At 39.8% G+C, this 27,345-nt stretch overlaps 1 protein-coding gene and 1 long non-coding RNA gene across 2 annotated transcripts; one reads left to right on the top strand and one right to left on the bottom strand.

Moving 5' to 3' along the window:
• Positions 1 to 1,430: 1,430 nt before the first annotated feature.
• Positions 1,431 to 26,657, top strand: LOC130919030 (transmembrane 4 L6 family member 4-like). The gene is made up of 5 exons (XM_057841409.1): positions 1,431 to 1,936; positions 2,223 to 2,312; positions 13,282 to 13,475; positions 22,229 to 22,406; positions 24,293 to 26,657. Exons 1-5 carry the CDS (start codon positions 1,766 to 1,768, stop codon positions 24,326 to 24,328), a joined length of 669 nt encoding a protein of 222 aa, XP_057697392.1. The 5' UTR covers positions 1,431 to 1,765; the 3' UTR covers positions 24,329 to 26,657.
• LOC130919032 (uncharacterized) lies at positions 1,704 to 2,750 on the bottom strand. Its single transcript, XR_009063879.1, has 3 exons — positions 2,621 to 2,750; positions 2,195 to 2,293; positions 1,704 to 1,856 (listed from the first exon to the last, which is right to left on the bottom strand). It is a non-coding gene; the product is annotated as an uncharacterized LOC130919032 (long non-coding RNA).
• Positions 26,658 to 27,345: the final 688 nt, after the last annotated feature.

Genomic DNA, 27,345 nt, shown 5'->3' with positions numbered 1-27,345 from the left:
GAAATCAATCTTGTTGCTGGAGTTGTTGCTAGTGTTTGTGGCCGATCTGGATTAACGATGCGAGGTCACCTAACATCCTGGTTCCATGTTGGTCAGGTCGTACTGTCAAGTAGTGATGTTACGCTCGAAGCAGACGCTCGAGACATGTGTCAAGCGCTCGCGGCAGAAGTATCACAAATTGGTCGTCCCGATGTCTCGCTGGATCCGGTGGAAGTTAGTGATGTCACGCTCGAAGCAGACGCCCAACAAGTGTCGAGCGCTCGCGGCAAAAGGTATCCCGATAAGTTGTACCAACGTCTCGCTTCATTCAGTGGAAAATCACTTGGCCGCGGAAGCGAAGCGTTGTGACGTCACACGCGTGTCAGCTGTGACCGTCGACGTGTCACTCAGGTACGGAGGGGTCGAGTCAGTCAATTTGGTTGTCAAACTCAAAATGCTCATAAAAAGGGGAAATATTCCTCAAAATGTTGTGGGTCGTGAGGAGAGCTTTTGCACGCATTACGTCATATTGAGAACGAGGGAGAGTAAGGTGAAGTTAGATCAGATTTCACATTAATTTGCAATTGCACATTGAATAGGCATTCATTGACACACTATATGCTGATTTATATAATACGCACACACACACGCACCCCACACACACACACAAGTTTGTTTTTGTGTCAGTCTGTCTGTCAGTTTGTATATTTGTTCGTGCCATGTGAGAGAATATTCTCAAAAGCTGGAGAGGTGATTAGCAAAAAGAGGAACCGGCTGAAGCCAAATGCTGCTGAGATGATTTTGTGTTTAGATAAAAATGTGTAAAACACCCAATTCCTCATCCCAGTGTCACTAGCATTCTATACACCAACCATCAAGCGTTCACAAGCATTTCCGTTTTTCATTGAAAAGTTAAGTAACAGCTTTTTTTTTTTTTTTTAAATTCATCTGGGGGAAGAATAAAAAAAAAATCAGGCCAAGACTCAGACCCACTATTACTTACACAGTATGCAAAGTACATAACCACCATACCACCCACAGGTTTAGTTGTTCAGGTGACACTTTTTTATTTGCCTGTATGAACGCTCAATATATTTTTGTCCAGCAAATGTCACCTCACTGAATTATGTCATATGTCTCATAGCACTGAACCATTTCAACACATTTGCTTCAGTAGTACAGAACAGTGTCGTGACTCACCACACTGATTCGTGGCAAATGCTTCATAACACTGAACCATTTCGACACATTGCTTGATATTGATTCACTGTTTCAGAAAGCTTCGGTTTCTCCATCACTACTGTCAAGTACTGGATGGAGGAACCAGTTGGGTATCACAACACAGGATTTTATTGATGTAGACAGGCAAAGAAAACAATCAGGTGAAGCGATAATGGACAGTTGACATGCTGAGTATCTGACACTGAATGTTATGTGTTCGTGCCTTATATACTGTCCCACAGTTGTTTTTTTGTGACACATTAATGAGCACAGTCTCTGTAATGAAGCTTTGTGATGCAGGAGTGTTATGGAATATGCTAGCACACCGTCTTTGTGATGCATGAGTGTGATGCAATATGCTAGCACACCGTCTTTGTGATGCATGCTTTGTAATGCATGAGTGTGATGCATCATGCTGGCGCATGTGATGGAATATGCAATGCGGTGGCACATGACAGGGTCACATCATTCAGGAAATGTATAAATTTAATTCTAACAGACAAGGCACAATTCTTTCACCTCAGAAAATACAATCGGTGGCGTTTGGGTTTGTAAAACTACCACAATGTGCTCTGGAGGCTTTGCGAGGTGTCTGGGGATCAGTCTGATGCCCCTGGTTGTAGGGTGTGTTCTGTGCAACATCCTTCTCTTCTTTCCTGGTGGGAACGTTGTGGATAGTGAAAACATCACAAAACAAGTCTGGTACTTTGGAGGAATTTTGGGATCTGGGGTTTTGGTAAGATGTTTTATTTATGGAAAATTATTTGATGCCAACGATGCTTGTAATTTTTTTTGTATATATCTCTGACTAGCACTTTGTATCGACACATTTTTGTTAACACAAAATACTGTAGTCTATGACTGTATTGTATTGTGTATTGTGTTTGTATACCTTTTCTTGTTTATTTGTTTTTGGTAACCCATGATCAAGCTTTTTTCCTGACACACTGTATGAATATGTAGTGCTTAAGTAAACTAAAAAGTAGTGTCTTACACAACAGTTTTGTAATTTTTGATTGCAGGTGATTTTCCCGGCCCTGGTCTTCCTGTGTCAGAAGAACAATGACTGCTTCGGTTGCTGTGGCAGAGAAAGCTGTGGGAGGAGATTTACGGTTAAGTGTTTAATGTTTACTCTTCCATTCCCGCTACAGAAATATTTATACGGTAGTTGTGAATTAAGAGATTGTAAAAGGCAAAATTTTCAATCTAGGTTTTTAATCCAGTGTTTTATCATCAACTTTCATCTAATAATTACTACAGGCACAAGTGGTTTTCTCAACTGATGATTTATATGTCTCTCTTGTTGAGAATCCAAACACACACCGTGAAAACTAAAGAAACACAGGCAGAATTACAATTAAATAAATTAAACATATAAGTACAATTGACAATCACATAAATATAAAAAAAATTAACTAACCTTGTTGGCTGAATACCGACTGTGGAAATCCGCTAGTTTTTTCTTCCTTTAACGCCGCTTGTTAGCCTTCTTTGCTTATGCTAACAGCTTGAGTCCCCTTGCCTTCTCTGCTGAGATTGCGTCTTCTGTCATTATTACCTTGCTCTATGTATAGACCCTACCCACCGACGTCACAAAATCACGTGCTCGCTGTATGGTTCCGCCCCCTTGTCCGTCATTTTCTGTCTGTATTATCAATGGTCTCAATTGATCGAGCAATTTATAATGCATTTCATGGAAGACCCGGTGCTTTCGGATGCCGTAAACTCACTTGATGCGTTGCATAAAAGGCGTTATGTGGAAAAGCTTCAGTTTATCCATTCGCCAGATCCATATTTGATGCCTAAATCGATGTTTTTCGACCCGCTGTCTCCGCCGTATTTGACCCTGAACTGTACAACTATCTTGTCCACACAAAATCAGCCTATTCTCACGAAAGTTTGAAAAACTTTAAGAGCTTGGAGGCTTATAAATACTTCGTTGCTGGTTGGGTGAAACAGGTCCTCGTCCACGAAAATTCGGCAGGAATCTATCTTGTGCTTGGAAAGGTGAGTTACGAAATTTTCAATTCAAAATCTTTTGTTATTGCTAACATCCACTGTCAAGTCTAATGTATTTCATGTCGTTTGTCAATGGAGTTAGGGCTTTTAATGTTTATATGGTTTAGCGATAGCACTCTCACTACATACATACGTGTATGTTGTCGGCGATTAGCCTAGCAATGATCTTAATTGCGGTTGTCAGCCCAAAACCCTCTAAATATATATTAAATGCATCTTACCAGATATAAAATTACTACTACATAATCTGTGGTAATCGTTTGGAGCCCAGTTTTCTCGTCGAATTGCAGCAGCCCATCTCGCTCTCTTCTCTCCGGGTCTCTCGGAATCCGGTAGAACTTCAAGTCTCTCCGTCTTCTCTGTCTATCTTCTCTGTTATTGCAACCGACCGCCACACACGCCTTCACCATTTTGATTATTAATGTTAACGAGCAGAAAAACACGTCGTAAATAGGAGGAATGTACGTAGCCGTAACAGGGAAACATGATGTGTTGACGGACAATTGGGCGGCACCAGTCAGGAGGAAGGAGTTGTGACGTCACGTGGGTAGGGTCTATACACAAGGGCTAATGTGCCCCCTACTGGCACAAATTAAAATTACATAAAACGGCAAAATAAACAGCAATCAACACAATACAATGTGGCAATTACAGTTTCCTTTACCTAATTATTAGGCGATAGTGAATGATTTTCCACGGCACACAAGACGTGCCCCAGTTCAGCTGTGTGCCGTATTGCCACACGGTGGTTGAAAAACACTGCATTAGCCCAAACTATAAAATTTCTTCCCTCTACATGATCCTTAACTATACGATCACTATGGTTAGCTCAGGGATCAAGATTTGTTCTTGTTGTATTCATGTAATTGCAGTACAGTCATTTCAAAACTGTTTTCCAATAAGAGAAGTTGAAATTGAAACAATCATTTCAAAATTTACAAAACACCATGATAAAACTTCTGATGTTGCGAGGCAATATTCTAAGTTTGGTAACAATTCTGACGGACAAATGTAATGCAATAGAATATAATAGAAACTTAATCAGAAAGGTAATGTACATATTAACCTTGTATAACCTTAGAGGGCGTTCCTAAATATTTGGAAAAAACATTATTCCAAAAAATGAAATGTCAATCATAGACTTTATAATGTAATAAAGTGGGGCTGATAAATAGGGGGCCTGCATTGTTGGCGAGGCCGTCAAAGCTGACCGAGTGGAATCACAAACAAAGAGCTTTTTTCATTGAAAATTCTTGACAATAACTGCTTAAGTCCCTGAATTCTTTATAGATATGGACGTAAAACAGTCTCGATTCTTGGTTAAAAGCAAAAAAAAACATGCAGTTAGCATTTATTTTACGTAAATATGTCGTAGTACAATGCTAGTCTGTTAGTAAATGTAGCTTGCCGGCATCTGATGTAAACAAAGCTTTTCAATGCTTAAATCCCTGCATTCTTTATAGATATTGACGTAAAACAGTCTCGATTCTTGGTTAAAAGCAAAAAAAAAAAAAGTGCAGTTAGCATTTATTTTCCATAAATATGTCAAAGTACAATGCTAGTCTGTTAGTGAATGTAGCTAGCAGCCGCTTGATGTAAACAAAGCTTTTACGTTGAAAATTCTTGTGAATAAATGCTTATATCCCCAAATTCTTTATAGATATGGACATAAAACAGTCTCGATGGTTATAAGTTAAAAAAAAAAAGTGCAGTTAGCATTTATTTTACGTAAATATGTTGAAGTACAATGCTAGTATGTTTGTAATTGTAGCTAGTGGACGCCTGATGTAAACAGAGCTTTTCCGGTACAAATGCTAAAATCCCCGAATTCTTTATAGATATGGACGTACAGTAAAACAGTCTCGATTTTTGGTTAAAAGCACCAAAAAAAAAAAGTGCAGTTAGCATTTATTTTACATAAAGCATTTATTTTACATAAATATTGTGAACTATGATGCCAATGCAGTAGCGGCTAATTTGTCCCATTGATTTTTTTCACAACATTTCAAAATGCATGCATGGTATGAAAAATGTAATAATTACCTTGAATCCTCGAACAAATCACTCCTGAGACAATCCTTCCTGTTTGTATGTGGTACAACTTTTGCACATTTTAAACTTAAATCCGGCGTTAGATGGCTGCGTGCGAATGTTTGGGATTAACTCTTCTTGATGTGGGCTACCCCCTACTTGAATGCGAGGCGCAGTGCATGACCGATCAGACCCGTCAATAAATTATGAAGTCTATGTGTCAATCTTTTGTAGCTTAAGTTGAATACAACTCAACAGTACTTGATACTTGCACTGTACTGATATGAACTTACTGGCTGCCATTGATAATGTTTGAATAATTAGAGTTGCTTAAAAAGTTAGCCATTTTTTTCAGTGACCACGTTAACAACTGTTCAAACAGCTGTAATGATATTTCATGAATTAACATTGGCTGCCATTGACGGTTCTGAGATAAAGGGTTTAATTGGGTTCCGGCATTTCTGTGTGGAGTTTGCATGTTCTCCTTGTGCCTGCGTGCGTTATCTCTGGGAACTGTGGTTTCGTCCCACATTAAAAAAAACACAAAAAAAACATGCACGGTAAGCTGGTTGAACACTCTAAATTGTCCATTAGTGTGAGTGTGTGCATGAATGGTTGTTTGTCTCCTTGTGCCCTGCGATCATGGGCGGAGTTTGACTTTTGGGGCAGGTGGGGCACAACATGTTGATGAACCTGAAACGCAGTTTCAGCAATAAAATTAACTTCCAAGAATAATTTTAATAATAAGTTGAAAATAAGTGTTTTTGTTTCCCATCATTTTTGTGGGGAATTCTAAATCAGGTTCCTTAGGACAGCTTTACTTTTCGCCAAGATCGTCATCCATTGAATATGGTACGCCCGCCGGTGGTAACAGGTGTTCTGTCAAATTTTGCACCGCATCAGAAATTGCAACTTTGTGTTAAAAATGGCCGTGAGTACAGCGGTTACAAAGTAAACACTACAAACTGTCTTTGTATGAATATTGACTTACGTTTGATCATGAACGGACATGTAGAAAAGTTCTTATCAGACACATTCTGCCATGTTAGCTGCACACAACAACTGCACGTCGCTCCCACTGTTTACGTCTTTGCCGTGTAGTTAAGCATTAATTTACGCCATATTTGTGTGAAACATGTAGAGTATGTTTACGATGTTACTTGTTTATTTAGCACCTGTGGCTAAGATTGAGAATCCAATTTAAGGGAAAAGAGGGCTTATTCACCGCCACAACAGCTTTGGGAGCAAAATATAATAAGGGTGCAAAATTTGTTGTACAATTAGCGTCTTTAGTGGGGCAAATCGAAATTCTGCTTACCATTTTGGCAGTGCTCTGACGCTTCCAGATCCATTTTCAATGTTGTTGTCGCTTTTGAAAGCTTTGGCTTGAAAAAATTGTGTATATCCATCTCTCCTCTTCGGTCGTCGACTCGTCAGGTGGTTTTGGATTAGCAAAGCAAATGACTTTCTAAAGTACTAGTCACATGATCTGTTCGAAAAATCATTTTGACCTATTTTTTTTGTTGTTCATTTGATTCATTTTTGTTGTTTTATTGCTTTACAACTTCTTTGATGTAATGTTTTACGAAAAACTCTTATAGCTTTAAGTTCATATATAGGAAAGTCAATTACATGCAATGACACTTTTCGGCCATCGGGGGGGCTTTTGAATTCATATATAGGAAAGTCAATTACATGCAATGACACTTTTCAGCCATCGGGGGGCCTGCCCCCCCTGCAAAATTCGCTTATGCCTGAGATACGCTAGCAATTGATTCAGGGTGTAGCCCAACTACTGCCCATAGTTAGCTGTTGTCAGAGTTGGGTAGTAACACGTTATATTTACTCCGTTACATTTACTTGAGTATCTTTTTGGAAAAATGTACTTCCATGAGTATTACCACGCAGTACTTTTTCTTTTACTTGAGTAGATTTGTAAAAACACTACTTTTACTCCGCTACTTTGGTCAACACTACAGTCGTTACATTTTTACTCTTTATTTTACATAATGGCTTTATTTTTGCCAGAGATGCTGACAGTGGCTGTCTCACTTTCATCAATGAGTCATCGCAACAATAACCACGTGACTCAATTATGCCAATCAGCAGTAACTATGTTTTTTCTCCATGAGAGGGCGCTCATGCTCGTTGGATGGTTGATGTTTCAAGTGTTGTGGTCTGAATGTGATGATTTTTGTGTCATCTTCTTGGCCTAATATGGTCATGGATTAAGTGATAGTACAGTATAATAATAACAGTTCATATAATGAAGTTGTACTAAGAAAAAATAAACAAAAGTAGCGGCAGCCCAGCAATTCTGTAAGATAATTCTCCCAGAAAATGCTGCAATTACAAATGCTTTGGTAGTAATATCTTCATTTATTTTGTTTGCAATGAAAAAAAGACAAAAGAGAATGAAAAAAAAATGTTAATCATTATCATTTCACACAAAACTTTGCTTGCAATGAAAGAAACAAACAAACAAAATCTCATTTTACACAAAACTCAAAAAATGGGCCAGAAAAAAGTATTGGCATCTTCCACCTAATACTCGGTAGCACAACCTTTAGACAAAGTAACTGCGAACAACCTATTCCGGTATCCATCAAAGAGTTTCTTACAATGCTCTGCTAGAATTTTACACCATTCTTCTTTGGCCAACTGCTCCAGGTCTATGAGATTTGAAGGGTGCCTTCTCCAAACTGCCATTTTCAGATCTCTCCACAGGTGTTCTATGGGATTCATGTCTGGACTAATTGCTGGCCACTTTAGAAGTCTCCAGTGTTTTCTCTCAAACCATTTTCTAGTGCTTTTTGAAGTGTCTTTTGGGTCCTGCTGGAAGACCCATGACCTCTGAGGGAGACCTAGCTTTCTCACACTGGGCCCTACATTATGCTGCAAAATTTGCTTGTACACTCAAAAAAATGGGGTGTTGAACTGACATAAAAAAATTATGGAAAGAATTTGCACCTGATAATATTGCTTTCCTTCAGCATTTAGCAATTGTGTCCTTTTAACATAAAGCACACGTCTAGCCAATATTAGGCACTCATGTTGCGCGAACATAAAGCACTCTTGTTGAGCCAACATATGGCACTCATGTTCACCCCAAAATACATGTTGAACCGACTTTAAAGAAATACATAATTTGCACCTGATTAAATTGCTTTCCTTCAGTATTTAGCAATTGTGTTCTTTTAACATAAGGCATACGTGTTGAGCCAACGTAAGGCACATCTAGGGCTATCAAATTACCGTTAATGAGCGGTAAATAATTTTTTAAGTAATCACGTTAACACATTGCCGCAAACAGACTCCAATGACAACATCCTAAGCATATACAGAGCTAAGAGACAGTGACAGGTGAGTGGAGTGGATACAAGCAGTCATTTGGCCCGTGTTGTCAACATAAAGCTTTGACATTTCTTCCACAGCAATTACAACTACTGAGACGAGCAGCGTGGGGAAAAACGACAGGAGTTGATTTTTACTTATCACCCTGCATTGTACTCACCACAGAGAAGATATATTATTTGCGGCCGCCACACACAGTCATGGTTACCCACTTCCCATCATGCATTTGGGCAGAACAGTTTTGTCACTACTAGAGATGTCCCGATCAACCGTCGGAATCGGCGAAAAAATATTGGCCATACCTTTTTTTATTAAATATATATATTTTAATTAAATCTTTTTTTTAATTGTATTTAACGTCACAGACATAATATGTTACACTCATCCAGAGTGTTAGTTTAGGCTTAAGGTAGGGTTATAAAATTTATCCGATTACGGCCGCAATTACTTTTTTTAAAAATGTGTCATGTTAAAATAATTAACGCAATTACTGCATACGCTGCATGACTCTCTCACTCATTGTCGCGCTCAATATGTAATGACTCCGCTTTACCTATAACAGAGATTAAAGACAACACTAAATGAGTAGAGGGAAATTTGGTAGCCTTTGGAGCCTTTTATTAATTGGCTAAAGCCTTGCTAACCCTCTCCCTATGATTAAACCTATCATGGGAGGCAATGTGGGGCAGCAAGGTGGCAATGAGTCATTGTCTTTACACCTTGGATTATTTCCCAACGCAGAGAAGATATAGCAATTGGTAGCACGTTGCACAGTCATGGTTCCACTTCCCATCATGCATTTGGGATGGGCACAGTATCATTTACCGAAAGCTGAACAAATACACTAGATGGCAATATTTAGTCACAATATATAAAGTCCCAAGTCTTTCTATCCTTGGATCCCTCTCACAGAAAGAATGTTAATAATGTAAATGCCATCTTGAGGATTTATTGTTATAACAAACAAATACAGCACCTATGTACAGTATGTTGAATGTATATATCCGTCTTGTCTTATCTTTCCATTCCAACAATAATTTACAGAAAAATATGGCATATTTTAGAGATGGTTTGAATTGCGATTAACTACGATGAATTAATTTCTAAGCTATGACTAACTCGATTAAAAATTCGTAATCGTTTGACAGCCCTAATTTTAACGTAAATGGCCGTCAATGGCATCAATTTATGTATGCCTCAATGGAATCCAGTACATTGGCATAAATAGTAGCGACATTCATGATAGTCAATGGCATGGACGTACATAGCTGTCAGTGGTATTGACTTACTTAGGCGCCACTTCAATGTCAATGGACTGTAATGGTAAGTGGTCAAAAATCACAACTACCTATGTTTTCCTGTCATTGAAAATGAAGGGAAAATGTTTGCCATTAAAAATGAATGGAATTCCGGCCATTTTGATATTTAAACAGTGCCAGTTGGTCAAATCGTTTGGAGTCTCCACTGCGCCGAAAAAATGTGGATAATAAGATTATGAAAGAAAGAAATAAAAATAAAGTTGAGGAATTTTACTAGCTGGGCCTTTGCCTTTTAAAGTCCCATCTAATAAAAAATGTCTTTTCACATACAAAATAATAATTCAATGGTGACGGTACCAATGAGGTGTCCCTTACTTTTTCAGCGAGTTGGCAATCCTACTTTTAAATCTCGAGAGAAATCACGAGACTATTGCAATTAGTTGGAAAGACACATTAACATTATGTTGCATCAACAATATCTAATCAAGCTCCTCATTCACTGTTCATGTTTATGTAGAGACTGCATAAACCATCATGCTCACCTTGGAAACATGATGGTTTCTTGCTGAAAATGCACACTGTCTTTTAGTAAACTTTACAACCTGCCTGGTTCATTTTTTTCAGTGTACCCTCGGACAGCAGGAGAGATTAAACTTGTATATATGTTAGCCGCTGTTCTTTATTCACCATCCGCACAATCTTTCGTTGAAATTTCTCGTCAATTTTTCTTTTCCGTCCATATCTAGGGAGGTTAGCCAGAGTGCCATGGGCTTTACACTTATTGATTACACTGTGCAAGGTAGACACAGGAAGATTCAGGTCTTTGGAGATGAACTTGTAGCCTTGAGATTGCCTATGCTTCCTCACAATTTTGCTGCCCAAGTCCTCAGACAGTTTTATGGTCTTTTTTCTTTTCTCCATGCTCAATGTAGTACACACAAGGAAAAAGGACAGAGGTTGAGTCAACTTTAATCCATTTTAACTGGCTGCCAGCGTGATACAGTTATTGCGACCACCTTTAATGTGCCACAGGTAAGTAACAAGTGCTGTTAATTACAACAATTAGAGAAGCGTCACATGATTTTTCAAAGTGTGCCAATTCTTTAGTCCGGCCCATTTTTGGAGTTTTGTGTAAAATGATCATGATTTTTTTTTTTTTTCCATTCTCTTTTGTGTTTTTTCATTGCAAGCAAATAAATGAAGTAGGGCTGTCAAACGATTAAAATTTTTAATCGAGTTAATTACAGCTAAAAAAAAAATCGTAATTAATCGCAATTAATCGCAATTCAAACCATCTCTAAAATATGCCATATTTTTATGTAAATTATTGTTGGAATGGAAAGATAAGACACACGACGGATATATACATACAACATACTGTACATCAGTACTGTATTTGTTTATTGTAACAATAAATCCACAAATGGCATTATTAACATTCTTTCTGTTAAAGTGATCCGCGGATAGAAAGACTTGTAGTTCTTAAACGATAAATGTTATAGTTACAAGTTATAGTAATTTTATATTAAAACCCCTCTTCATGTTTTCGTTTTAATAAAATTTGTAAAATTTTCAATCAAAAGTAGAGTTAATATAATAAGAATAAGAATAAAAATAACAATAATAAAAATAGATTGAAAAGTTTTACGTGTATTTTGCATAGCTATTTTGATATGGAATGCCAGTTCATTTTGCATTGTTTTTTAACTGTGTGTCAGAATAGGGCCTCATTACTATAGACTGAAGTGCTTTTCTTTTTGTGAACATTTTTTTTTTTTGAGAGATAGGAATATTATTTTTGTTGTACTTTCACTAAACGATACTTATGTTTGTTGTGAAGGAGAAGCTTATGCCAATAAACGGTGCGGTCCAAAGAACGCCTGTGTCCACTCGCCTTTACTGTATAACATATACAGTGGGGAGATAAAGTATTTGATACACTGCCAGTGTATCAAATACTTGTTCTCCCCACTGTATCTGTACATATCTTACCCAAAATAAAACAAGAGACACATAATTGCCACTAAAAGAAAGAAAACTTACCGAAATATGTGTGGAGCACAAATAGCAATTTGCATTGCATTGTGAATACAGCATAAACGTCTCACAACTATTAATTCTCCCACGTTTAGAAGACATGAGTATGGAATGGCGCTGCCCCCAAGCGGCCGGTGACATTCTCTTCACTCTTAATGTCCATAAACGGCCTCATTGTAATGTTTGAGGCAATATGTCAGCGGCTCATTCATTGCATGCGTTAATTGCGTCAAATATTTTAACGTGATTAATTTAAAAAATTAATTAACGCCCGTTAACGCGCTAATTTTGACAGTCCTAAAATGAAGATATTACTATCAAAGCATTTGTAATTGCAATCATTTTCTGGGGGAAATTGAGCATTCTCTGACAGAATTGCAGGGGTGCCAATACTTTTGGCCAGCACTGTAGTACAATTTTTTTTTTTTTATCTGACGTTTTAAGCAGTTACTCACAATGTTACCCCATTAATTTAGTATTCTCTTCATTGAGAACTTTTTTTTTTTTACTTGTACTTCAGTTAAATCTTGAATGGCTACTTTTACTTATTACTCGAGAAATATTATTCAAAAGTAACTGTACTCTTACTTGAGTAAAATTTTCGGCTTTTCTCCCCACCTCTGGCTGGTATAGGCCCCAGCATCCCCACCACCCTCGTGAGGATAGGCAGCTTGGAAGATGAAAAAATGAATGCGACTGAGGACGATAGACAACTAATCTATTTGAACTGGGAGGGTTAGCAAAGATTGTCCGATCGCTGCCAGACCCTCCCTTAAATCTAAATACTTACACAATCTATGATAGCTCCACGCTTCATCATACGTTATTTTGAGAAACTACACTCACCCACCCATGTCCTCTTTATGCATTAAAACCCTCTACAGCAGTGTTTTTCAGCCACTGTGCTGCAGCGCGGCACACAGGATAGCATGACGCCGTGTAGTGTCTGGTGTGCAGTGGACGATTATCCACTTCCACTCAATAATTAAGTGAACTTTGTATCACCTCTCGGTGAACTTTCAACTATCGGTGAACTTTCTTTTACCTAATCATAAAGTGTAAGAGGATCAAATGTGGAATATTTCTAATCTTGCCAATGTTATATTTTCTGTATTCTTTATTTGCAACTCATTTGTGAAATAAAAGTAACTTTACATTGAAAACAAAAAATTGCCTGGGTGACCCCAAACTTATGAATGGCAGTGTAAGAAAAATACTACAGTATTTGCTTTTTTTTTAATCTTACTGTATATGTTTGTGTTTTTTTTTTTTTTTACGTTTCAGCTTTAGCCTGCCTACATAAATTTATTCTTTTTTTAATTGATGATAAATCCATGTAAAAAGCTTCCAATCTGCAATGTTTACTTCCCTCTCTTTACAGATGCTGAGTTCCATACTGTTTGCTGCTGTTGTTGGCCTTTTAGGAGCCGGTTATTCAGTCATAATTTCAGCTCTTGCGATAAAACATGGCCCCAAATGTGAGGTTAAAGCGGGCAGTGCAACAACGGGCGATGCAACAACTGCCAGTGCAACAACGGACAATCCAACAAAGTGGGAGTATCCCTTCGAAGATGGGTATGAAGTTGCTCTTGGTAGACTGATAATGCCACTAGTAACGATGAGTACAGTACTATGGGCATACATGCTGTAACAATACATAATGTGAATTCACGAGACAATGATCATGTCACGGAACATTTTTACGCAGAATGATCTGCTTTCATCGTGTAAGAAAGTTCTACACATCAACTAATTGCATTTATTGCACCACCAACATCAAATATTGTCTGAATTTAGATTGTACCGTCATTCTTCATTCTTACCGGGAGGATATATTATTCTATGAATAACAATTTGAGTCGTGGTTACACCAACAAAAAATGATGCTGCCGCCCGCACAGCATTGTTTTTAAAAGTGCATTGGTTTTGCTATTTGCTGTAATGAGGGTCATCCCAGTTAAATGTGGTCACTAGAGTTGCTAAAACAAAACTACGTTTTTCCGCACTATAAGGCGCATCGGATTATAAGGCGCACCTTAAACGAATGACATATTTTAAAACTTCACGCATTATATGCCACACAGAATAAACCAGGGTCCCCCCAGGATTGATAAATCTAAAAAATTCAAGACTTTTAAGACCTTTTTTAATGCCATTTCAACTGAAAATTAATACTTTTCTCGCACCCATTATTTAAATAATATTGAATCATACTAAAAAAATAAAGCCCTGAACATCAAATTTAACCTCAATTACTAAGTGTGTTTGACAAAAGAATGCACATTTATTGAAGATACAATTAAAACACATTTAAATATAAGGTCTTTCAGAATTGTTTTTCCCAGGATAAAATGGATTTTACACTATTATTGTAAAGCAACTTCAGAAATTACATTTGCAATACAACAGGTTTCCCTTTTAAGAGGACCTGGTCAAGGTGGTAGGTAGGTGATTGTCAAGTTGGCCACCTTAACTGTAAAGTGCTTGCAATTGGCAGTGAAAGTTTAAAAAAACAGCCACTAAATGGCAGTAGTTTACCATGAATTACCACAAAATAAAAAAGCTACACATGACCATTTCCCTTGGTAATCGTTTTTTTCCTAATCACATTACAAGAAGTATACAAAACACGTTAATCCCTTGTTATCTATTGAAGAAATTTCTTTTAATCAGATAGAGAAAATCCATACTCTTATAGTCTTATTTAATCAAGAAAAACATTTAAATATAACAGGTGTTTTGCTATCACCTACATTATAATTTGCCTATCACCATGCCATGTTATTCAGATCAACGTTACCCCGCACTCGTTCCAATAATAGACATTGTCAACCGTTTTGTGATATCTGAGAGTGATGGTGAATCTACGACTCCGGTTTATCCATGTGTAACCGGGTCGGGCAAGACAAGCCCCTTGGTAACAAATAAAACACAGGTCTGGCAAAATTAATGAAACAGCAGATGTGGTGGCAACAAGGTACAATTTATTTTGTGTGGGTGAATTTATTTTAACAAATCATTAATAAAACACACTTTAATTCAAACTTCATAAAAATCTGTGAATATTTGGGGGGGGGAAAATCACTGCAAACAACTCAAGTGCAAATACCCTAAATCAAGAAAAAGGCAAAACAAAGGAAAATTCCAACTAAAGTCTTATGCCCAGTTAAATTCCTTAAAACAATTTGATTGGCGAAAAGGGGACTTAATTAAACAGAGAAAAAGGGAACTAAATTAAACAGCAGTGGCCGAATCCGCTCTCAGTCCAGGTGGCCACTGTTAACTAGTGACGTGCCCTACTGTGCCGAGGCGCCGATGCGTGTGCAGAGTAAACCGGAAAAAAAATCTGCAAAGCGCGCATCGAGGCATGTGTTGATTACGCTTGTGGCCACGCCCGAAGCCTCGGAAGGCACGTTGCTACGTCCGAAGCCTCCCGAGACGGGCTTCCTACGTCATCGCCAACACGTTGTTTCGCAGGTGATTCGAAATGAAATGGCGCACCGAGACGACAATGAGCTGACAGGTGACACTGACACACCCAACTCGCGTCTTCAAACCTAAATTCAATCGGATTCGTTTTGCAATGGACGCACTGTCCAACATCAAAAAAGAAGAGAACATCCCCTGTCTGGGATTCTCTCCTAAAAAGGTACAAATTATAATAACCAGTGTGAATATATATTGTAAATTATTGTGACAACACAGTGTATCCCTCGTTTTCATGTCTTTCTTCTACTTGCTGATTTTTCAAAAGGTGAAGTGCAAACTTTGTTCTAAAGAACTTCGGTACCAAGAGAACACTTCATCTATGTTGAGGCATTGTACCCCGGCCTTATCTGTCCCTTGCGAAAGACTATTTTCAAAAGCAGGAGAAATCCTATCTAAAAAAAAAATGAAACCGTTTAAAGCCAAAAACTTTGGAAATTAGGAAAGTTTTCCTCAATAAAAAGGAATGAAAGGTGTGTCTTGTTCCTTGTTTATATGTCAATGTCTAAAATAAAGCAATCATTATTTCAAGTAGAGCCAAGATCTTGAGCTTGGGTCGGGCCCAAAATGTCACTCATTTACGTTCGGGTCAGGTCGGGTCGGGCCGGACTTCTTCTCTCGCTAACTTTTTTTTAGAATAAATGTATATTTGTATATGTATGTTAAACTAAGGAATACTTGTTGTAAATTAAATAAATTGGATAAAACAGAGAAAGGGCGCTGTGGTAATCCCAAACATGAGCCGCAGTAGAGCCAGTGCATTGTTTGCGCACATGAAGGCTCTGGGGCTCTCCGCGAGTCTGCAAATCCTGATATTTCCTTTTCGAATTTCGATATGGATATGATCTTAGTCTAGCATCTTTATTATCATTTGTTTCGAGGGCCGCACCTCTTTGTGCAAAGCAGGACTTCGTGGTGTTCTTTAAAATGTTATTTTGTTTCAGGTTGTTCTTTTGTTTGTTCTGATGCGAGTCATTAAAACAAAGTATGTTATTTAAAAGTATTTTAGTTTATTTTTGTATATGCTGCTGTTCCTCTCCTTGTCAGAGGTGCGTCCATGAGAGCAAAATATCCCACACAGAAATATATTTAACAAACCTATCCAGCGTTATTTCCTTGTGTACATGCATTTATTATGATCATAAAAATATGTAGACTATTTTAAACATTAAGAAAAATTGCGTTCTTTTCTGCCAACTTGAAGAAATTAAAATAAATGTCTGTTGCTGCATTTTGTAATGCCGCATGAACTATCCACCTGATAGAAGGGACACACAAATATGAAAGCTATAAATGTTTATTGAATATGCATTTTACAGTCTTGTTCAACTGCGAGAATTTGTTACAAAAGACAGGCTTTAATTTGTTATCATGATCTACATAGGTGTTGTCACAAATGTGATCACACAAAATGCAACCATTTTCCAAGCAGTGCTCTGTCCATGTCCGACTGACGCATTGCATCCCTGCATTTCCCTCCTCCTGGGTCCTCACAAATAAAAAATAAAATTTCCGCTTTTTTTCGGGCTAGGGGATACAAATAAAAAAAATACAATTTCGGGATTTTTCGGGCTCGGACCTGAAAGTTAAGTTAATTGCTCGGGCCGGGTCGGGCTGGATTTCTTAGGCCCAATCTAGGCTCTACTTTCAAGTAACACACACATTCATTCACATAACAACTCCCTGCCCTTTTGACCCCATCAAATCCATGGTATCATTTTAATCACTCTGTCTGTCATGACATTTATTTTCCACATGAGGCCGCAATAGAACAAATGAAGCCTCATGATGCTTCGGCCCAGGAGCGAACCAGTTTGATGGAAAGCCTCATTGCTTCATGATGCTTCAGTTTGCCATCACTGCTGTTAACAGCAATAGGTTAAAACATTCAACACAATGAGCTCAAAAAGATGTAAAAGTACCTCATACAGCCAGCTCTGCTCAAAAGCTGGTTCTCAACAGGTCTCGTATCTCCCAGGACAAAAGGCAAATAACCTGGCTCATGCACAGGTGCTGAGCCTGAGCCAATTTATAGTGCCTGCTGGAGGAGTGGCAGTCAACTGAGCATGACGCGTTTGAGACTGGGAAAATTGGGCACCCCAACTTTCCACCTTGTTACACATGCTAAGGCTAGTTAGTGCACCTGCCAATACCCCATTGAACATGGCTAACTCTTGAGTTCCATCCATCCATCCATCCATTATCTTCCGCTTGTTCCGGGGTCGGGTCGCGGGGGCAGCAGCTTTAACAGGGAAGCCCAGACTTCCCTCTCCCCAGCCACTTCAACCAACTCCTCCGGCGGTATCCCAAGGCGTTCCCAGGCCAGCGGAGAGACATAGTCTCTCCAGCGTGTCCTGGGTCGTCCCCGGGGCCTCACGCCGGTGGGACATGCCCGGAACACCTCTCCAGGGAGGGGTCCGGGAGGCATCCGAACCAGATGCCCGAGCCACCTCAGCTGGCTCCTCTCTACGCGGAGGAGTAGCGGCTCGACGCCGAGTCCCTCCCGGATGACCGAGCTTCTCACCCTATCTCTAAGGGAGAGCCCGGACACCCTGCGGAGGAAACTCATTTCGGCCGCTTGTATCCGGGATCTTGTTCTTTCGGTAACGACCCAAAGCTCATGACCATAGGTGAGGGTAGGAACGTAGATCGACTGGTAAATCGAGAGCTTTACCTTTTGGCTCAGCTCCTTCTTCACCACTACAGACCGGTGCAGAGTCCGCATTACTGCAGATGCAGCACCGATTCGCCTGTCGATCTCCCGCTCCCTCCTACTGTCACTCGTGAACAAGACCCCAAGATACTTGAACTCCTCCACTTGGGGCAGGATCTCATCCCCGACCCGGAGAGGGCACGCCACCCTTTTCCGACTGAGGACCATGGTCTCGGATTTGGAGGTGCTGATCTTCATCCCAACCGCTTCACACTCAGCTGCGAACCGCTCCAGTGAGAGTTGGAGGTCACTGCTTGATGAAGCCAACAGCACTAAATCATCTGCAAAAAGCAGAGATTTAATGCTGAGGTCACCAAATCGGACCCCCTCAATGCTTCGGCTGCGCCTAGAAATTCTGTCCATAAAAATTATGAACAAAATCGGTGACAAAGGGCAGCCTTGGCGGAGTCCAACCCTCACTGGGAACGAATTCGACTTACTGCCGGCAATGCGGACCAAACTCTGACACTGGTCGTACAGGGACCGAACAGCCCTTACCAAGGGGCTCAGTATCCCGTACTCCCGGAGCACCCCCCACAGGACTCCCCGAGGCACACGGTCGAACGCCTTCTCCAGATCCACAAAACACATGTAGACTGATCGGGCGAACTCCCATGCACCCTCGAGGACCCTGCCGAGGGTGTAGAGCTGGTCCACTGTTCCACGGCCAGGACGAAAACCACACTGCTCCTCCTGAATCCGAGATTCGACTTCTCGGCGGACTCTCCTCTCCAGCACCCCTGAATAGACTTTACCAGGGAGGCTGAGGAGTGTGATCCCTCTATAATTGGAACACACCCTCCGGTCCCCCTTCTTAAAAATGGGGACCACCACCCCGGTCTGCCAGTCCAGAGGCACTGTCCCCGATGTCCACGCGATGTTGTAGAGACGTGTCAGCCACGACACCCCTACAACATCCAGAGCCTTCAGGAACTCCGGGCGGATCTCATCTACCCCCGGGGCCTTGCCACCGAGGAGCTTTCCAACCGCCTCAGTGACTTCAACCCCAGAGATCGAAGAGCCCACCACGGAGTCCCCAGACTCCGCTTCCTCAAAGGAAGGCGTGTCGGTGGAATTGAGGAGGGCCTCAAAGTATTCTCCCCACCGGCTCACGACGTCCCGAGTCGAGGTCAGCAGTACACCATCTTCACTATACACAGTGTTAATGGTGCACTGCTTTCCCCTCCTTAGGCGCCGGATGGTCGACCAGAATTTCCTCGAAGCCGTCCGGAAGTCGTTTTCCATGGCCTCGCCGAACTCCTCCCATGTCCGGGTTTTTGCCTCGGCGACCGCCAAAGCCGCAGTCCGCTTGGCCAGCTGTCAGCTGCCTCCAGAGTCCCGCAGGCCAAAAAGGCCCGATAGGCCTCCTTCTTCAGCTTGACGGCATCCCTTACCGCTGGTGTCCACCAGCGGGTTCGGGGATTGCCGCCACGACAGGCACCAACCACCTTACGGCCACAGCTCTGATCGGCCGCCTCAACAATGGAGGTGCGGAACATGGCCCACTCGGACTCAATGTCCCCCACCTCCCTCGGGACAAGGGAGAAGTTCTGCCGGAGGTGGATGTTGAAACTCTTTCTGACAGGGGATTCTGCCAGCTGTTCCCAGCAGACCCTCACAATACGTTTGGGCCTGCCAGGTCTGGCCAGCATCTTCCCCCGCCATCGGAGCCAACACACCACCAGGTGGTGATCAGTTGACAGCTCCGCCCCTCTCTTCACCCGAGTGTCCAAAACATGCGGCCGCAAGTCCGATGACACGATTACGAAGTCGATCATCGAACTGCGGCCTAGGGTGTCCTGGTGCCAAGTGCACATATGGACACCCCTATGTTTGAACATGGTGTTCGTTATAGACAAACCGTGACGAGCACAGAAGTCCAATAACAGAACACCACTCGGGTTCTGATCGGGGGGGCCGTTCCTCCCAATCACGCCCCTCCATGTCTCACTGTCATTGCCCACGTGAGCGGCGTTGAAGTCCCCCAGTAGAACGAGGGAGTCCCCAGAGGGGGCGCTCTCTAGCACACCCTCCAAGGACTCCAAAAAGGGTGGGTATTCTGAACTGCTGTTCGGTGCATAAGCGCAAACAACAGTTAGAACCCGTCCCCCCACCCGAAGGCGGAGGGAGGCTACCCTCTCGTCCACCGGGGTGAACCCCAACGTACAGGCGCCAAGCCGGGGGGCAATAATTATGCCCACACCTGCCCGGCGCCTCTCACCATGGGCAACTCCAGAGTGGAAGAGAGTCCAACCCCTCTCGAGAGGATTGGTACCAGAACCCAAGCTGTATGTGGAGGAGAGTCCGACTATATCTAGTCAGAACTTCTCTGCCTCATACACCAGCTCAGGCTCCTTCCCTGCCAGAGAGGTGACATTCCATGTCCCAAGAGTTAGCTTCAGCAGCTGGGGGTCGGGCCGCCAAGGCCCCCACCTTTGGCTGCCGCCCAACTCCCTACGCACCCGACCCCTTTGGCCCCTCCCACAGGTGGTGAGCCCATGGGAAGACTCTTGAGTTCAAACTGCGAAATTCACATTCATTCAAAAGGCAAACCGTGCAGAAATACATTATTGCATCGAACACATTTTAATTAAAGAAATTGGCAACTTTGAAATGTTAAGCAGGTCCACTGCCTTCGCATGACCCGTAAACTGCGACCCAAAGTATCTGGATTCGACTTGGTCGCCGATCCAATACCTCACATGCTGGTCCAACTGTTTGGACTTGGTTGTCTTGCTGAGGCTTTCGTCGAACATAACAACTGAGGCATCTGAGCAGTTCCTTTCGTTAGCACACAGTACTGTGCGATTGCCTTCTGTTGTGATGTTGATGCCAATGATGCTAACGGCGCGCACGCACGAGGTGCAGTGCATCATAATAATTCTACGCGTCATTTTCGTTATGGATTTAAAAAAAAAAAAAAAAAGACTACGTCACGGATATAATTTAGGTTGCACTGAGATGTTCTTGAAAATTAAAACCACGGTGAAAAAATTCCAGACTTACGACAGCTAATTTAATACTTTTATTACCTTTAATAATGGAAAATTAAATTCAATGCTTTTTTAATACTTTTAATAACCTGCGGGTACCCTGTAAACGCTACAGTAGAGGCTGGGGTTATTTTATGCATCCATTAGACGGTGCTGCGCTAAAGGGAATGTCAACAAAACAAGCAACACAAAAGCAAGGTAAAACATGTAGTGCAACATTTATATCACATAGTGGAGGGGAACTTTTTTCTTTTCCACAGTAACCTTTAGTGTTAGATGGGTTATAATTTTTCCATTGTTTTTCAATGTATGCACTGTATTTGACCAGAGCATGTATAAAGGCCAAAAACACCTACTTCCTACACCTACACCTGCTTCTTATGTTGAATTATCAAATATAAAACTATTTATTCAAATTTTGGGGGGAATTTTTTGTCTTTTTGGTCCCAAAATGTTGATTTATAATTGATCAGTGAAGAAAACAACAGTTTGGATATGAAGTTAAAGGTGTCCTGAAAAAGGGAACCAAATCAGGCCATTGTGAACAATTCTTTCATTGAACTATAAATGCAATATCAAAGACATGCAAAATCAGACAAAAAAGGTCCGGCTAGTGCAATCACAATATAGTAACACTCATAATAGTGCAAAGCAATAATAATAATTATAACTCAAATAATAACTCTAACGCAATAGCATAGTAACTCAATGTTGTTCACGCGTTAATTCTTCTTCGGGGGAAAATGGAGTTGGCAGCTGTGTGTGTGTGCGTGTATGAATACAAACATGGCAAGCAAGTAAGATTCTGTATATTATGATGGACAGTGTTATTTGTGGTTTTCTTAATATAATGGTGCAATTTTGTAAGCCTGTTTTTGTTTGCAAATTTGTATGAATCTGTAAAAAAAAAATGTTGCAGCTCAATGTTGATTAATATATAAGGCGCACCGGATTATAAGGCGCACCATTGGCTTATGAGAAAATTTAAGGCTTTTAGGCGCACCTTATAGTGCGGAAAATATGGTAATTCAAACAAAACAGAACATCGCATCAAATGAAACATTAACTTAAAACTGTATATCTGGAATTAACATGCAAATTACTTTTCTTCTCTTGTTCTCTTGTCTCATCTGCAGTGCCTATGTAACTGATTCAACCATATGGTCAAAATGTACTGCTCCTGTTGGTGTGGTGCCATGGCATCTCTCCCTGTTCTCTGTTCTACTGGTCATGGGTTCAATCCAGCTGGTGCTGTGCGCTGTGCCGGTGATAAAAGGGCTCCTAAGTGCTCTGAATGTGGAATGCTGTGGTCGGGTTAGTATTTTTCATTGACAATTGATACATCTGACTAACAAACTGAAGTGGTACCTCTACATACCAATTCAAATCGTTCCATTACCTGGTTTTTAAATTGAAATGGCTGTACGTCGAGCGGGATTTTTCCATAAGAATACATTATAATTCGATTAATTCTTTCAACAGCCCAAAAACTACGCTAAATTTTTCTTAAATACTGCAGATACAATCATATGTAGCAAAAAAATACACATAGCAAAACAAATCATAAATACAAATCGGAATAATAATAATGTAACAAATCGGGTTCTAATGTGGCGGTTGTGTTTTGCATGCTGTTCCTGAAAGCATAAGCGCTGTGATTGACGATAGTGAGAGAGGTGCGGACGAGTGGCAAGTTTTTACTTTTGCTTTCAAGTTCTGTTGTTGTTGGCGTCAGCTACTCTGGACAGTAGCCGTGTTGTGTTGCACAACTTCTGAAATAAATGATTAAAAACGTGACAAAGCTAGCGACTTCCTTGCCTTGTTATTATAATAATAATTGTCACCTTAACTTATAAAGACTGTCGAACAGAGGTCGGAGGAGGACCTAGAAAACAATGAAATTGCGATGTTGCTGTAAATCGGCGTATTTCAAGCATATCGTCATCATAAGCAGAGTTTAAGGGGGGCCATGGGGGCCAGGCCCCCTCTGGTGGCCGAAAAGTGTCATTGCATGTAATTGACTTTCCTATATACATATACATATATATATATATATACATATGTGTATATATATATATATACATATACATATACAGTATATATATATACACACACATATATATATATATATATATATATATATACACATATATATATATACACACATATATACATATACATATATATATATATATATACACACATATATACATATATATATATACACACATATATACATATACATATATATATATACACACATATATACATATATATATACACATATATATATATATACACATATATATATATATATATATATATATATATATATATATATATATACACATATATATATATATATATATATATATATATATATATATATATATATATATATATATATATAAAAGTTGTAATGCAGGGGATTTTCCTGTGAGGGCCACATAACTTTTCCCTTCTCTGATGAGGGGCCGGGGTCAGTTTGTAACAGAAAAGTGTGACGATTGCAGGAGTGCCTAAATGTAAAAATATATTTTTCAGAAAGCCACAATCAAATAACCCTTTCTGGATTTTTCACAGAACAAAAGTAAATAAAATAAAATAAAATAATATAATAATAATAATAATGAATAATAATAACACTATTAATTAAATAGTAACCAAATAACCCTCTCAGGGTTCTTCACAGAAAAAAGCAAAGAAATAAATAACACGATTGAAAAAAAAAAAAAATCAAAATGCTCTCTGGTATTGTTCAGGGGGCCGGACCAAATGTGGAGCCGGGCCGTTGTTTGGGGACCTCTGTTGTAAAGCAATAAAACAAACAACAAAAATGAAATAAATTAACAAAAAGATATTTTTATAATGGGTCAAAATCATTTTTTATTTTTATAATGGGTCAAAATTATTTTTTGAACAGATCATGTGACGAGCACCTTAGATTGTCATTTGCTTTGCATATTTAAAAATTGAAAAAAAAAAAATTAGGGGAGGGCGATTTTATTTTTTAAATGATTTTTTTTTCTTTGTTTGAAATTTTTTTTTTTTTTTTTTTGATTGAAGCAACTTTTTTAGCGACTGAATGTTTTAGACACAAATGTCCAACCCATTAAATGGCCAATAATTTAATAATTTGGGACATTTATTGGTGTGACTTTTACAGATTATCATTTAACTTTAATCATGTTCTCTTTCAGAATGGTGGAAGCTGTTTCAGCAGTAAGAGAACCTGAGATCAACTTCAGCATTACCTTCTTTATTGTCCATTTAGAAAAAAAAAAGTTTTGTTAAAAGAGCTACTTGATTGCAGTGTGATGTATATTATGTACCCAGTCTTAAGAAATTTCAACTAACTTCACGCTCCATTTTTTTTTAATTTATGGTTGACATTTATATAAAATTGGGTGTATGATGCAGTGCAGATTATTTTGTATTATTATTTTAATTTATACCTCTCTGGCATACAGGCCATAGGCAAATTAATAACATTCTGTGCAATGGCAGAGCCCCCCTTTTAGCTGATCTGATAGACAAGTTTCCTGAGTGAAATATGGGCGCCGCCATCTTGGAAAATATCTGCTTCGAACTTCCGGTTAAGAAAAAAAACTCATGAGTTCGCAGTGTGTTGACGAAGATAAAACTGCAAACTAAAGCCAGAGGAACCCACGGAATCTCCAAAAATGGATTCAGCACGACGTAGATGAGACGTAGAGGAGATTGTATAATTGTTCTCATCACTTCGTTGATCATTCGTCGACAAAATTATAACAACCTGTTGACATGAGGTATAGATTGATACGCCGGCCACTTGAGTGACCAAAATGAAGTAAAATTACAAATTATATTACATTTGCCGAATTCAGAAAGGCTGACACTGATTTTGTTGTTAAAAAGTAATACTACAAGGTACATTTGGACAACATGATTCCATTTCTTGTTTTATTCAAAGGGATTGGTGCATGTGCAAAACAGGTCAATAAATCACAATTTATACAATTGGAAAAACAGCATACAAGCATGTGATATCAGACCGCCTCCGGAGCCTCGCCAAACTTTCACCTGACATTACGGCCTCCAGACAGGCTTTCTCAGGCTGTCCTCAGTAATTCCAGCTCCAGTAGCGTAAAGTTGCTGCAGTTAAAAAGCTCGTAGTTGGATTTCGGGAATGAGCTGACGGTCTGCCGCGAGGCGAGCCACAGCCTCCTGCCCCACTGTCTCGGCCGCCCCCGGGTAGAACGGCATAGTCAATAAATGTCGTTCAACGTACAGTAAGTGTTGCTGCGAGGCATATCAACTTATCTTCCCTTGCCGAACAGCATTTTCCACCTGTAAACAAATGAACAAAAACTTGAAACCCTTGCGTTTACGCTTTGACATAATTGTGCCATCTACACGTACTGATTAGCAACAGGCTAGCAGCAGATACAGTAGTTGTAGTAAATAAAATTAAAAGATAATTACAATCATCGTAATAACAATATCAAAGGCAACAAGTCGTTTCATGCGGAAGATTTTAGCTTTATTTTTTAGCACCGTACACATGAAAATGCAGGGATAGGAAGAACATACCTTTCATAACACAGCGGTAACATGGCTACAAAAACACCCGGTCTTTGTGGTGGCACGAGCTTGGTTCCACATCTGCCTTCATGAACATGTTGTCCTCCTCTGTCGTGATGATGGCAGATGGATGCTGTATTTCCAAATTGTCTTTTTAAGGGATTTTGATGAGTAATGTGACTCCAGCTCATTGCTTCTAAATTATTTTCTGTTACTCTGTTACGTCCCCGCCAGGAAGACGTAAACGTTTCGCAGCCCCCCCAACTCTGCCGCCACTGTAAATAGTATAATTTGTCTATAAAATATAGTATGATTTGTCTATTAAATTATTATATTGTAGGTACACCTCTGTATAACGTCCTTTTTAATATAAAAAAAGTAATATAGCTCAACATATACAATAATGTATAACTTTATTAACATTGTTTCTTTTGTAACAGAAAAGACTTAAAGCACATCAATTTTCCTGAATTAAAAAAAAAAAGTCACTTCCAAACTGTAAAAATACACTCAAGCTACATTTTTTTTTGCCATTTGATACTGAAAAATCAATAAATATTAATTCACACTGATTAGCAACATTAACTCATGAGGATAACTAATTTGGCAGAAAAAACTGATAGAACCAAAATAACCGTGTCACTGGACGTTTTAAATTTTGATGTAGGCAGAATCAGCTCCTTCGCTATGGTGCGGGTTATTATGCACTGAGCAACTTGGAATGTCAACTTATATGAAGTTAACAGTGCTCGCTGGTTTACTGATGTAACACAAAGCGGGCAGATTGTTGGCATTATTCACCACATTTTCGCTGAAAAAAAATCAAACAGGTTATAAATGTGATTGGGATCTAACGTCTTTAAGTGACATCTTAATTGATTTGGCTTCCTGCTCTCCGCTGCAAACAATTTTAGACACAGTAAACCGACTGGTCTTTCCTCATCTCCCACTATATTCAAAGTCAAAAGCCAAAAGTCAATCACTACATACGCTTTGACATATTTCCTCGTCTTAGCTCTTCATATCTTCAGTGCTCTTTGCTATGTGTTCAAAAATACTGCACACACTCTGAAAAAGAGTGTGCAGTGTTTTTGCCACCTACTGAGTGTGTGTGTGTGTGTGTGGGGGGGGGGGGGGGGGGGGGGGGGCTCTACTATTTGAGAAGTCCAGCTCCACTGTTGTTGTGGATGGAGAAATTCTAAAACGGAAGTTGCTTGCAGACATGCTGAAGTAAAGCGGAAGGACCTCGGAAACTGTCTTTAAAGTTATACAGTGTATCACAAAAGTGAGAACACCCCTCGCATTTCGGCAGATATTTAAGTATATCTTTTAATGGGACAACACGGATAAAACGACACTTTGACACAATGAAAAGTAGTCTGTGTTCAGCTTATATAATAATTTATTTTCCCCTCAAAATAACCCAAAATATAGCCATTAATATCCAAACCCCTGGCAACAAGAGTACAATCCTTTGAAAAAATGTACATCTTTGAATGTCCAAAATGAGTACTGCTTGTCATTTTTCCTCCAAAATGTCTTGTGACTCATTACAGGAGTGCTGTCAGCATTGCTGCAGAGATTGAAGAGGTGGGGGTCAGCTTGTTAGTGCTCAGACCATACGCTGCAATCTACATCTAATTGGTGTGCATGGCTGTCACCCCAGGAGGAAGCCTCTTTTGAAGACTGT

Source organism: Corythoichthys intestinalis, chromosome 7, assembly GCF_030265065.1.
Source record: "Corythoichthys intestinalis isolate RoL2023-P3 chromosome 7, ASM3026506v1, whole genome shotgun sequence".
Classification (NCBI taxonomy): Eukaryota; Metazoa; Chordata; class Actinopteri; order Syngnathiformes; family Syngnathidae; genus Corythoichthys; species Corythoichthys intestinalis.
The sequence above is the reverse complement of the archived record's forward strand: the minus strand, read 5'-3'. Positions and strand labels throughout refer to the sequence as shown.

Coding starts and splice junctions, on each gene's coding strand:
- LOC130919030 (XM_057841409.1), top strand. CDS start 1,766: ATGTGCTCTGGAGGCTTTGCGAGGTGTCTGGGGATCAGTCTGATGCCC. Junction 13,476..22,228: donor GAGTATCCCTTCGAAGATGG/GTATGAAGTTGC, acceptor TCTCATCTGCAG/TGCCTATGTAACTGATTCAA. Junction 22,407..24,292: donor ATGTGGAATGCTGTGGTCGG/GTTAGTATTTTT, acceptor GTTCTCTTTCAG/AATGGTGGAAGCTGTTTCAG.